Source organism: Trypanosoma grayi, assembly GCF_000691245.1.
Source record: "Trypanosoma grayi strain ANR4 Tgr_427_V1, whole genome shotgun sequence".
NCBI classification, from domain to species: domain Eukaryota; phylum Euglenozoa; class Kinetoplastea; order Trypanosomatida; family Trypanosomatidae; genus Trypanosoma; species Trypanosoma grayi.
Window position 1 is genome coordinate 2,608 of NW_008826046.1, and position 11,969 is coordinate 14,576.

Here is an 11,969-nt window from a genome sequence, read left to right on the forward strand (position 1 = left end):
CCCCCCCCCCTCTCTCCTTGTTTTCTTGTTTAAATTTCTTCCCACCCCGTTTTTTGTTTTTGTTTTGGGCTCGTCGCCGGCGCACGGGGGGCGTTGGCGGCATCCCCCGCCCCGCTGCCGCATCTGCCACCCGTTAGGCGAGACACGCGTGCCGGCACCACCGCTCACACGCGCATACGCACACGCATACAAGGTGTGTGCCTCACCCTCTTATTGTCTGTATTTCTCGGTCGTCACGCTTCCGCTGGCACCACTGCTGTTGCTGCTATTATGACTGCTGTTGCTCCTGCTATGACGACTGCTGCGGTTCTGGACACCGAGCTTGTGCCGTCTTCGTTCCCTTCTTGGTTTAACTAATGTGCATCCTTGCACAACAACAACAACAACAATAGCAGCGTGAGTGACGAGCGGGGGACACCTTGTAAGAGACAGGGGGATAGATACGTGGCTAGCGACGGCAATAAGGGGCGAGGAGCGCCTTCGAGAAATGCCGTTTCTCGACAATGACGCCCCGGTCTCAGAGCCGCCGTCGACGCAGCGGCCGCTGCGCACACTTGGGTGGGAGACGCTTCTCGCAGAGGAGGGCACCTTGCAGACCGCGGCTGCTAGCGGCGATGACAGACAAAGGACAAACCAAAATAACAACTACGGCAGCCGTGGTGGCGATGCCTGGACTCGTGGTGCGGGAGCGGTGGAGGTGCAGTGGGATGGTGTGGGCACGACCCATCAACGCCCTGCGGCGGCCACCTACACTGCTGCAGTGGCAGGAGGAGTGGTGGAGGACACTGTCCCCCCACTTGTCGCACCAGAGAGCAACTGGCTGGCGCTGCCACATCCACTAACAGTGCCGCCACATATGTCGAGCGAACTGCAGTCACCACGGGATCCACGCGGATTAGCAGAGCCACGAACACCAGGTGCATCACGCTTACCAACAGCGATGCATTGGTCAGCGCCCGGTGACTCCCCACCAGCGTGGACTAGGCCGTCATTCAATGGCACGGGCTGGCGCCAGAGTCATCACCACCACCAGCAGCAGCAGCAACAGCAGTCGATTCAGGGCGGGCATCTGCTTGTTCTGCAGGAGGTGTTTCCTGCCATTGGGAGTCGTCGCCACCCGCGACAAGGAAAGACAGAATATCCATCAGGAGTTGCAGAAACCGGTGGTCTAGTCCCACCACAACCGCAACACCAAAACGAGCGTGTTGCGTCAGTTCAAGACTCTCTCATGATGACGGGAGGGTCCGCACACAAGTTATCGCCTGCCAGCCCCGACACCAGAGCGGAGAAGCCGCTGCTGGGGCAAGACGAGGGGGCCTTTTCGCGGAAGGACATTGTGCGAGATGCAGATGTTTGGGACAATGATACACAGATGTCTGAAACGCCAACGAGAACGGCGGATGCGCAGCAAAGTGCGCTGATGCAGCGTGAAGACCATTCAGCGAGGCCGACCAGTTGCGGCGCGCACCGGAGAGAGGCCTCCCCACGCCGGAACTCTCCCGCTTCCCCTGTCGCCGCCTCGCCCTCGCCTAATGCGGAGCAGCAGCAACTTGTTTCCGCCGCGCAGGCCATCCAGACGATGCAGCGGACCGCAGACGAGCTGGCGCACCGCGTGCTGATGGCGGAGCGCGAACTCCACGAGGGACACGCAGAGTTCGCCGTGCTGCGCAACGACCTCACCCGCAGCCTCGAGGTGGCGGAGCGGGTGGTGCGGCGGAAGATGAGTGCACTGCGCGATCTGCGCGCGGAGAATGAACGGCTGCGGCGTTTGCTTGACTTCTGAGGGGCAGTGCAGACTATACACACACATATATATATATATATATATATATTCGCCAGCCCCATGTCCTCTCTTCTCTCACTCATCTTTTAACGCCGCTATCTGTGTTCTCCCCCTTTTTCGATTTCTTTTTTTTTCTTTTTATTGGCCTGGAGCTGCATGGGGCTGAGATTGCTGCCGCGTGGCCTCTCACGATTAGGGCGTCGTGCTACAATGTGGCGGCGATTCGTCAACCCGCGGCTCCTCTTCCTCCTGTTGCTTCTAACGCTGCTGAATTTCGCCATCGCACACATCACAACATGGCAACATCGTCCTGTTGCAGGTGCGGCAGATGCAGACGATGGGCACCCACCCACCGAGGCAGCTCGATCCCCGCCAGGGTTTTCGGAGGGTGTGGAAAATAAGGAACGGCGTGAGACGGGGGCACCGTCTGCGCAGTCCCCGATGGGACGGCGGTTCGACAGCTTCATACAGGCGCCCCCACAGCTCAGTCAGTTCCCTGCTGGTTTCGACGACATGAACTTGTCGCTGGCGTGTGCGAAGTACGATGAGTTGTTGCAGCAGCCTGTCGAACCGGTGTCACAGGGCGCTNGTTTCGACGACATGAACTTGTCGCTGGCGTGTGCGAAGTACGATGAGTTGTTGCAGCAGCCTGTCGAACCGGTGTCACAGGGCGCTGGGTCGTTCCAAAACATCCACAGCTACGCCCACCATGGCGTCCTGCTGCCCACACTCCCCAGCAAGAACACCACCTGGGAGCCAGGCTCGCTGCCCCACCCATCTGCAGAGCTGCAGATGTACTACGAGCAAGAGGCGCGTCTCCCCGAGCATGACATGGCGACGTACACTGCACTGAAGTGGAATGCTGGCACTGTAGAGTTCTGTGACCCGACGGATGCGGACTACACCCCGAGTAAGGACTTCGCGTGCCTGGCGTACCTCCGAAACCCCGCCAACTGGGTGGCGCTGAAGCCCATGTCAAGCTTGCTCTCGTCGGGCCGCACCATCAAGATGCTACTGTCGCTGCGGCACGGCAACATTACGGCGGTGGTGAAGCTCTCACAGACGCGCTTCACATTAGAACCGCTGAGTGAGACGGTGGCGTTTCACATGGATCGCACACTCGGCTTCCGGCGTGTGCCTCCAACAGCATGGGTGCCGATTCCCGTTGCGTACATTAAAGCAGCCGCTGCGACGCTTGGTGCGTTCTACGTCCACTGGGTTGAGGAGGCGGTCCTCGCCACCAAGCACGGTAAGCTGATCACGTCAACATGCCCCGACGTGAGACTGGCGGCGGTGCTTGACGCACAGAAGCCCAACTGCATATTGGCGTCAGTGCAACTGTGGATGTGGGACGTGGATGCGGCAGAGACCACGACATTTGCGAATGCTGAAAGGAAATATCCCTCCACGGCTGGGCGTGATGAGCCGAGCATCATCACCAACGACAAGGGCAATGACACCGGGAAGGTTGACATCAAGACTGAGAGGGCCGGCAATAATAGTGGGGGAAGTGGGCGAAACTCTCTGATAGCGATGTGGCACCTTGTGGCCCGTGAGCACTGGAGCCAGCTCGCCTTTGATGCGATCATTGGCAACGAGGACAGGTGGCGCGGCCACAACTCCTTTGCCCTTGCTGCATGTGAGCCTAAGTTGCGGTGCCACACAGCGAGAGCGGGGCGTCGGCACGAGCAGCCGTCGAAGAGCACGCCGCGGCTCATCTACATTGACCAGGGGTCCGGCTTTTACCATCAGGGTCTCGCGAAGGAGTTCATCTTCTCTCCGAGACACCAGCCACTGCACTGCCGCATGCATCGGCAGACCATTGAACGCCTTGAGCGTATCACCGTGTTTGCATGCAACATGTCTAAGAAAGCGGACGGCGGGGACATCGCTGTGAAGGCGGAGGAGCCCGTCATTGCGGCCGTCACTACGGGAGCGAACGCTGAAGAGGAGACGAAGCGGGTAGGCGAGGTCATCTACAGCAAACTCCTGCTGCCAAGACTGCCGTCAAAAATTGGGTTGATTCTGCCGCATGCACTGATTAAGGCGGCGTGTCGCCGTGTGTGGTTGGTCCTCGCCCATCGTACACGCTGTCTGCAGGCTAATGAGGGTGTGCTTTTTTTCTGATGCGAGTGCCTTCTCCTTCACGTGCGTGCTGTGCGAAGCCCCCTGTAGTGTCGCGGGGGAGGATGCAGACTGTTATTAGCACATATTTTGGTGGAATGGAGTATTTATCTGTACTGTGTGCTCTCCTTTTCTCAATTGTTGCGGTTGCTTTGGTAGAAGTATTACCAAGGAACGTAGTTCGTATATATATCTATATAAGTATAGTTATATACCCATCCAAACAGTCACCCACACCCACACGAAACTCATGCGTGCATCTGGAGCGAGTAACATCTCCAATCTATCAGAAAGCACCAATCAGGTTGCTGAGGGACGTTTGGGGCGTGAAAAGCCAAGCGAGCTCAATCGAGAGGCGCTGTGTGCACTCACCTCTGCGAACAGTTATAGCAGCAGTGGAGTCGAGGAGGACAGCTATAACGAGGCAGACTCAAGCTGGGAGGATGCGGAGGGGGAGCAGAAGAGGGTGGGCCTCCTCGCAGCGCGGAGCCCACCGACGGCAGCAGAACAACAACAGCATCGGCAGAATGTCTTTATAGAGGAGTTCCTGCGGCAGCGTGAACTGTCGGCATTGCGTGGCATTGCGACTGAGGTGCGCCTACAAATGGAGCGCTGTTGCCTTCCCCCCTTCGATGTTGCCGCGATTGAGAAGTACGTCGTTGCGGTCGTGGAGCGTGGTCGGCCAAAGACAACAGCTGCATCACCGCCAAAAGAGGGAACAGAAACGACGCGTACCGGCAGCAAAGGCACCACCTCGTCGCGTGCTCAGAAAAAGTCGAACCACAAGAGGGGCGGCTCATCGAAGAGCACTTCACCAGTGCAATCGCGACCCGTTACGCATGGCTCGGCTGCCACGCCAGTCGACCACGCTGAGAAGACCAGATGCACTGCCGCTGCGCCCGCTTCTGGGGTTCACACGACCCCTCTCGATGTGCCGTATGTTCCACACTCGCGGCACGCCGCATGGTACGCCTCGGCCTACAAGCAGCTGGTGGGCGCAGCCACAGACGGGAATGGCTCAGGCGGCGAGTGCAAGACGGACGGGGGGTGCGTGCCTCACCACAGTGGGAGAGGGAGCGCCCGAAGTGCGTCTAAACCGTCAGCAGAGGGTTGTACACCGCCGGCCAACATCGCCAAGGATAACACCACTACCAAGAGCAACGTGGCAACTACGGCGTGCCACAAGGCAGCCGTTGCAGACATTGTACAGCTGCGTCAGGTCCTTGCCGAGCACGAGGCGGCGACGTTGGCCGTACTCGCAGCTGCTGAACGACGCGAGGAGATAATGTCGAAGCTGCGTTCATTCCTGGCGATGGCAGCGGAGGACTTGGGTGTCGGCGTGAGTCCCAGCAGCGGCCATGGCAGCCGTAGCACCTCCAGCAGTAGCGGTAGCAGCCATGGCTGCAAGGCTGCGGTGGCGGGCTCCTCGCGCAGTGCGTCGATGCGCCCTTGGAAGACCACCAGAGCGGTAAAAGGAACATCACGTCGACCGAAAACTCACCATTTCCACCGGCAGAAGGAGGCCCCTAATTCTGCGCCCCCTCGGCGGAGTGCCGCCTTGCGGCAGACACACGGGCTGGCGGCGGAGCGGCGCTACTACAAGCGTGGCATTCTGTACTTGTTGCAGAGACTGCAAAAGGTCTCTGTTGCGGTTGTGATGGGCGTCCAGGCGTGGCGGAAGCGCCTCAGCGGCAGTTATCCGTTTGTGATTCACGGGCGCAATTACTTGCTCGTGATGACGCAGGAGATGGCGGATCTCTCGCAGGACCCCTCTATGCAGGCGCTGTTCCAACCACAGACTATTAAATCAAGAAGAGAAAAAACATCAGAATCAGCATCGACAGCAACGGGAGGAAAAGGACCTATCAGTGTCATGGACGAGCCTCCCGAGGTGCTGCCGGAATGCCTGCAGTTCTACCCGCTGCTGACAAGCATGCCCCACCTGATGGAAAGCAACAAGCCACCCACAACGGTCTCGGCTGAAGACGCCCCACCGTTTGACTTCGGTGAAAGCGAGGCTGCGGAGGATGAGGCGGCATGGGCTGCAGCAACGACAATGGGAGCGAATATGATGGCGACGACGACGACGACGGCAACAGCAACAACAAGTCCATCACCGACACTGGGGAGCGCTATGCGCCGAACGTACTTCCAAAAGACACGGCGACTCCCAATAGATACGGTGTACATACGCCGTCTGCGCGATGCGGAGGCTGTGCTGCAGCGGGAGGTTGCCGTGCAGATGCGGCTGCTGCGGCGCAACTTCCTTGCATGCATGGAGGGCCGCTACCCGCTGCTGCTGCGCGGCGTCGGGGAATTGTGCGGCTCCCACGACGGCACCATACGCCTTGCGTCCAAGCAGCGGCAGCGGGAGTGGTATTGGCACCTGCACGACATGATGAGCTGCCTTGCGGAGGGGAGCACCGCACTTCGCAAGGAGTAGTGGAGCAGAGGACGCGTGGCAACTGCACCCCGCATGTGTGTGCGGGCTTGTATATACACATGTGTGCAATTGCTTGTTTTTTTTTTATTTGGTCGCTGCAGATGAGTTATCCGCATTCTTTCTGTGTGTCTGTATGTCTGTGTGTGTGTGTGAAACGAGATAAGGGTTCTTCTTTTATCGTGAATTCGATTGGCGTAATGGGGGTTCTGAGGGAGAGCAAACATAGGATGGCGATGCGCTGTGCACGGGTAGTTAAGTCATGTACACATACACACAGTTGCTCGCGCTACGTCAAGAAATGAACAAACACAAGGGACAACCGTGGAGGCTTCAAATTGTACCATCTCTCCTTGCGTTGTTGCTGTTGTTGTGGTTGCTGTGGCTTCCGCCGCTGTCGCCCTCCTCCCCCCACTCCTTTCCCCTTGTTGTTGCAGCCACATTTGTAGTAGTTCTAGTGGGGTTAGTAGTCGTAGTAGGCGTGATAGCGCTAGTGGTGGTGGTGGTGGTGGTGGTAGTGGTGGTGGCGGTATCATCGACCAAAGCAAAAGCGTGATAGTAGAGCAGGGGCTAGAGGTGGTGCATCACGAAGCGGTGTGTGTGTGTGTGTGTCTGTGCCCGCTTTTATTAGTATCATCATCATCATCATTCTTATTGCGATTAACATCACTTCTCCATCCTCGACCTATCGGGAGCTCCTTTGCTCTTGCTTCCTTGTTGCTTGTTATGCATAGTCGGAAACAAATCCTCGAACGATGCTGGACGAACTTATCTTCTTTTTTTACGGCTGGATTCTCGGCGCCGTGGCGGTGCCGGTGTTCTACCTTTACGGATCTGACAACCTCGCGCGCATCGCGTCGATCTGCAACTCGGTGCTGCTCTACCTGTACAAGAAATTGACCGGCCGCGATATTGTCCCCATCACATTCTCCCGAGCGAGTTACCGCAACAGCATCATTGGCGACGTGTCAGTGAGCACCGTGGATTTCTTCGAGCGGGAGCATCCGCAGCAGCAGCAGCAGCCTGGTGGGTCTGGCGTCTCACCGGTGCGGCTCACCTCTGTGTGCCAGATGGCGTGGTATGGCGACAGTGATGCGGCTTCCGTGGCGCAGGACATCCGCTTGGTGCTGTTCGACAGCTTCCTGATGGTGTATGAGGTGGGGGCGTCGCAGAGCGTCGGCAGCCACGACCGCGTCATCACGTTTGAGCGGCTGCGGGGGCGTGTGAAGACGGGGCGCGTTTCGGTGCGCACGATGTTTATTGAGTCGAGCAGCCGCCGAACATCACACACGGGTGCGCTCCACGGGCACGTGCTGCTCATCAGCGCCAACGATGACGGCCCGCTGTTCGAAGACTCTGACGCAGGCGGGGGCGGCGAGGGGAAGAAGGCAGCGGTGCCCCTCTCGGGCAGCGGAAGCGGCAGTCGCAGCAACGGCAGCAGCAAGAAGAAAAGCGACAGGAACACCTCTGCGGGGTCCGTGGCGCCGTGCGAGAGCGAGGGCAGCTCGGTGACGCGGCACACAATGGTGCTGAAGTTCTACCACGCGCGGGAGCAGGAGCGGTGGTTGAATCTCCTCGAGGGCCCACGTGAGGCGGCGCACTGGCGCGCGTACCTGCAGACACTCACCACACCCGACGCCTTCAACCTCTTTCTCACGCGGCTCCTATTCCAAAACCTCCGCACGACTGCCCTTGCGAACTTCATCCGCAGCAAGATACAGGCGAAGCTCCACAAGCTGAGCGTCACAAAATTCCCGCGGGAGATCGAGGGGGAGATTATCGTGAAGGACTTTGTCTTGGGCGAGGAGGTGCCCATATTCAGCAACGTGACCGCACCAACAGTGACAGAGAAGGGGGAAATGGGCTTTGAATTCGACTTGCTGTACCGTGGCGGGGCGATCCTGAGCCTGCTGCTCAACCTCACCTACCGCGGTATCCGTATCCCACACGTCGTCATCTCGGTGAAGATAGTGCGTCTCGCCGCGCGTATACACATGAGCGTGGGGCCGCCGCCCAGCAAGACGTTTTGGCTCGGCGGCCTCGCTCCGCCCGACGTGCGGGTGGAGGTGCACCAGGGCATCGAGTCCGGCAGAGGGCTGCTGCACCTCATCCTCACCTCCCTGCCGGACCTCAGCAATATCGCAACAAACCTCATCAAGCTCTACCTCATCCAAGACATGGTGCTGCCGGTGATGGACGACTTCCCGCTGCCCAACGTGGAGAAAACGCCGCAGGGCTCCCCATCCAAGGCGGGGAAAAAGTCATGGAACACGCGGTTCGATAGGCAAAACGCAGCAGCGCGTAGTCGCGTTAGTGGCGACGTACTGCGGGCCACTCAACCATCGGCAGCAACAGGAGCAAGCCCTGTGGTAGCTGCAGCTGCTGATGCAGCAACTCTAGCGGTGAACAGCAGTACCTATAGCAACAGTCCCCATCCAAGCCCAGCCTCACTCACAGTGGAAAGCAGCTTGAGATGCTTGGACGAGTCCGGTACATTGAGCAGCTCAAGGGTGACCGGAGAGAACCCATCCTGTAGTGCAAACAAATCTCCACGTGTTTCTTCCACATTGCCGCCAAATTCAGAGGATGCACGGCGATCCCAAATAAAGGTAAAGGCCCGTGAGATTATGCGGCTTCCTGTCAGGTGTGCCTCTGGCCTGCCAGCCCAAGCGGGTGCTGATCCGAAGGTGAAGACCAGGAATAGTTGAGGAGGACAAGCCATTTCCCTTAATGCTGAGGTTCTTACATTACCCTTGTGGTCTTTTTCTGGAGATGCCCGCTACAACTTGTGAGTCGTGTGTGTTTTTGTGCGTGATGGCAATGCCTGTGGCGGCCACGGTGCTCCTGGTGCTGCAGTGCGGCGGTAATAACTCTGTTGTATCCAGGGAAGAAGGGTGCGCATTTGTGTACCCATGACTTAGTTTCGTTACGAAAGAGTGAAGAAAAAACAACAACAACAACAACAGCCAAACAAGCAATGAATCCACAAGAACAAAAAAAAAAGATAACAGAGTGTGGACATACAAAAGAAGTAGTTACTGCTTCTGTACGAGTATGTATATATATATATATATACATACCCATACAGGTGCTCGACGTGGCGCTTATTGGCTCTGTTGAGGAATCTCCTTCCCCCTTTCTGTTTTGTCCCGCCTGCATGCTTGGGCCTTCGGACTGACTGAAGGCAATGCTGCGCCTTGTGCACTCTCCTCCCGCCTTTCCATCTGCAGTAGGGGGCTGGGAATAAAGGGGGGAGGGTACAATACGTTGGCGCACGTAGCAGCGTATTGCATCTGCGAACAGAGCAAAAGTAAGCGACCAAAGCACGAAATCAAAACAAAACACAAATATATATATATATACATATATATATATATTTACGAAACAAAAGGCTTCTGGAGGGCTCTGCAGAGGAAACAAAAATGCCGCTTCTGCTTCCATTCCTGTGCGGCGCCATCGGTGGTGCGGTGACAACGCTCTTCGTTTTCGCCTTTGTCTTCCTCAAGATTGAGGAATTGCTGCAGAGCACTGTGCGGCGCAGGGAGGAAAAGGCGCTGCAGTACAAAGAGACCGCCGCCGCAAGTGACGGGGCACTCCAGTCGAAGGTGCAGGCGGTATGCTCGATGGCGTGCTTCGACAACAACATTGTGGGGCACACCATTCCTGTCCGTGCCGTTCTCTACGGCAGAACCATTTACGTGTACCGCGTCGACAGCGACAGCACGGCGGGCGGGGAGGAGCACCCGGACACGGCACGGGAGTATTTGATTGGAAAGATCAACACCGTCACGGTCGCCAGCTCGTCGGAGAAGGTGTCCAAGTACCACCGCCACACGGGCATGACACGGCACGCACCGGTGCGGGGGAAGTGCCTTGTGCTGCGCCGCAAAGAGGGTCTCCCACTCTTTCTGCAGGACCCAGTGGCGGAGTTGGCACGCCAGCACCAGCGGCAATATGAGCAACAACGGCGGTTGGAGGAAAAGGAATATCAACTGAAGGAAGAACGCCGCTTCGGTACACTACGCCATCACCGCCATGGTCACGGCAACAGCAGGAGGAACAAGCATCACGACGCCATTCACCGCCAGGGTTATGCGATGGGGGAGGGCAGCACTAACGTCATCGACTACAGCAACAGCGACGGTGCCGATGTGGCCATTGCTGGTGCGAATCATGGTGAAGCTGAACATAGCTTTTCTGATGAGAGAGACCACGACGACTTCGGCACGTGGACGGCTGTGCTGTTCAAGCTGCCAACCAGGCGCGAGCTGGAGCGCTGGCTCAACCTCCTCCAGACTACTCCACAATCGGAGGAGTGGCGTGGGTTCATCAAACGCCTACCGCAAATTGACGTGTTTAACCTCGTCATGGCCCGCCTCTTCTTCGAGAACACCCGCACCAGCGGACTACAGGATCTCTTCGTAGGCAAACTGCGCCGCAAGCTGCGCAAGGTGTCAAGCAAGCTCCCAAAACACATGCAAGGGGAAATTTTGCTCGATCGATTAGAGCTCGGCGACGAGATTCCGCTGATTCACGACGTGAGTGAGCCGAGCGTATCACCGAACGGTGAACTTGAGTTTGATTTTGATCTTCTCTACCGCGGCGGGCTGCAGCTGAGCCTCCGCTTCTCCATTACATACCGCGGCGTGCGGGTGCCGGACATCATCTTCAAAGTGAAGATGCTCGAGCTGTCGAACCGGATGCGGCTCAGCGTCGGGCCGCCGCCGACAGGCAAGATTTGGGTCGGCAGCTCGCGGCTCCCGCAGCTGCGGCTGGAGTTCACACAGGAGGTCGCCTCCCATGACGGCCTGCTGAACGCTGTGCTGAAGCTGATGCCCGACATGAGCGTTGTCATGACGAACGTGGTGAAGGTGAAGCTCTTCGAAGACATGCTGCTGCCATCGATGGAGGACTTCCCACTGCCGTGCTTTAGCTACTCGCCCAACTCGTCGGACCGGGACTCGCCGGTGACGGACCTCAACACCGCTGGCTCCTCCAGCATCGACGAGCGTTGCCGGCTAAATTCCATGCCGCCCTTTACGGTCACCGACACGCGCCAGATCTTCTCGTTGGCGGCAGTAGAAGCAACAGACGTCAATGGTGCGGGCGTGCGGCCACTCGATATCGAGATGATAAATGACGAGACCGCAAGTTTTGTTTCGTCGGGCGCCTCGTCGACGTTAGTGCCGGGCTCGTCGGTAAGTGCGCCGTGGCGACGCGTGAAGTCATCGAAGGCGAAGCAGTCGGGCGCTGAAGCAAAGGACGCCGCCAAGAAGAATGTATGACAGTGTGTTCTTGTATGTAGGTGTGTGTGTGTGCCGCGGTGGGAACTCGAGGCGCAGGGGTCGCTGTGGTGGTGTTCTTCGTTTGTTTGTTTGCGATATCTCTGATGTGTTGGTTGCTTGTCTTTTGCATTGATTGTTCTTGTTGTACCTGCTAGCTGTTGGGCGGCTGACTCATCCGTAAGCGGCGGTCCTCCTTCGTCGATTCCTCCCTCTCTTTGTCGATTACGTGCGACGCTCTCGGTGTGGCGTTTTGCTGGTCGGGTAAACACAACGGCGCTGGGCGTGCATCGCGCGGCAGAAGAACATGACAGGCTGCTGCTGCTGCTGCTGCTGCTGC

General features: G+C 57.8%; 5 protein-coding genes across 5 annotated transcripts; all 5 read left to right on the forward strand.

Moving 5' to 3' along the window:
• Window positions 1-487: 487 nt before the first annotated feature.
• Window positions 488-1,783, forward strand: DQ04_04271000 (hypothetical protein; the record flags this gene model as incomplete). Its single annotated transcript, XM_009313458.1, has 1 exon — window positions 488-1,783. The coding sequence occupies one exon, from the start codon at window positions 488-490 to the stop codon at window positions 1,781-1,783; it is 1,296 nt and encodes a 431-aa protein (XP_009311733.1).
• A 210-nt stretch (window positions 1,784-1,993) lies between these two features.
• DQ04_04271010 (hypothetical protein) lies at window positions 1,994-3,910 on the forward strand (the record flags this gene model as incomplete). Its single annotated transcript, XM_009313459.1, has 1 exon — window positions 1,994-3,910. One exon carries the CDS (start codon window positions 1,994-1,996, stop codon window positions 3,908-3,910), a length of 1,917 nt encoding a protein of 638 aa, XP_009311734.1.
• Window positions 3,911-4,157: 247 nt separating this feature from the next.
• DQ04_04271020 (hypothetical protein) lies at window positions 4,158-6,350 on the forward strand (the record flags this gene model as incomplete). Its single annotated transcript, XM_009313460.1, has 1 exon — window positions 4,158-6,350. The coding sequence occupies one exon, from the start codon at window positions 4,158-4,160 to the stop codon at window positions 6,348-6,350; it is 2,193 nt and encodes a 730-aa protein (XP_009311735.1).
• Window positions 6,351-7,102: 752 nt separating this feature from the next.
• On the forward strand, window positions 7,103-9,055 carry DQ04_04271030 (hypothetical protein; the record flags this gene model as incomplete). The annotated part of the gene is made up of 1 exon (XM_009313461.1): window positions 7,103-9,055. The coding sequence occupies one exon, from the start codon at window positions 7,103-7,105 to the stop codon at window positions 9,053-9,055; it is 1,953 nt and encodes a 650-aa protein (XP_009311736.1).
• Window positions 9,056-9,769: 714 nt separating this feature from the next.
• Window positions 9,770-11,632, forward strand: DQ04_04271040 (hypothetical protein; the record flags this gene model as incomplete). Its single annotated transcript, XM_009313462.1, has 1 exon — window positions 9,770-11,632. The coding sequence occupies one exon, from the start codon at window positions 9,770-9,772 to the stop codon at window positions 11,630-11,632; it is 1,863 nt and encodes a 620-aa protein (XP_009311737.1).
• Between the last annotated feature and the right edge of the window lie 337 nt (window positions 11,633-11,969).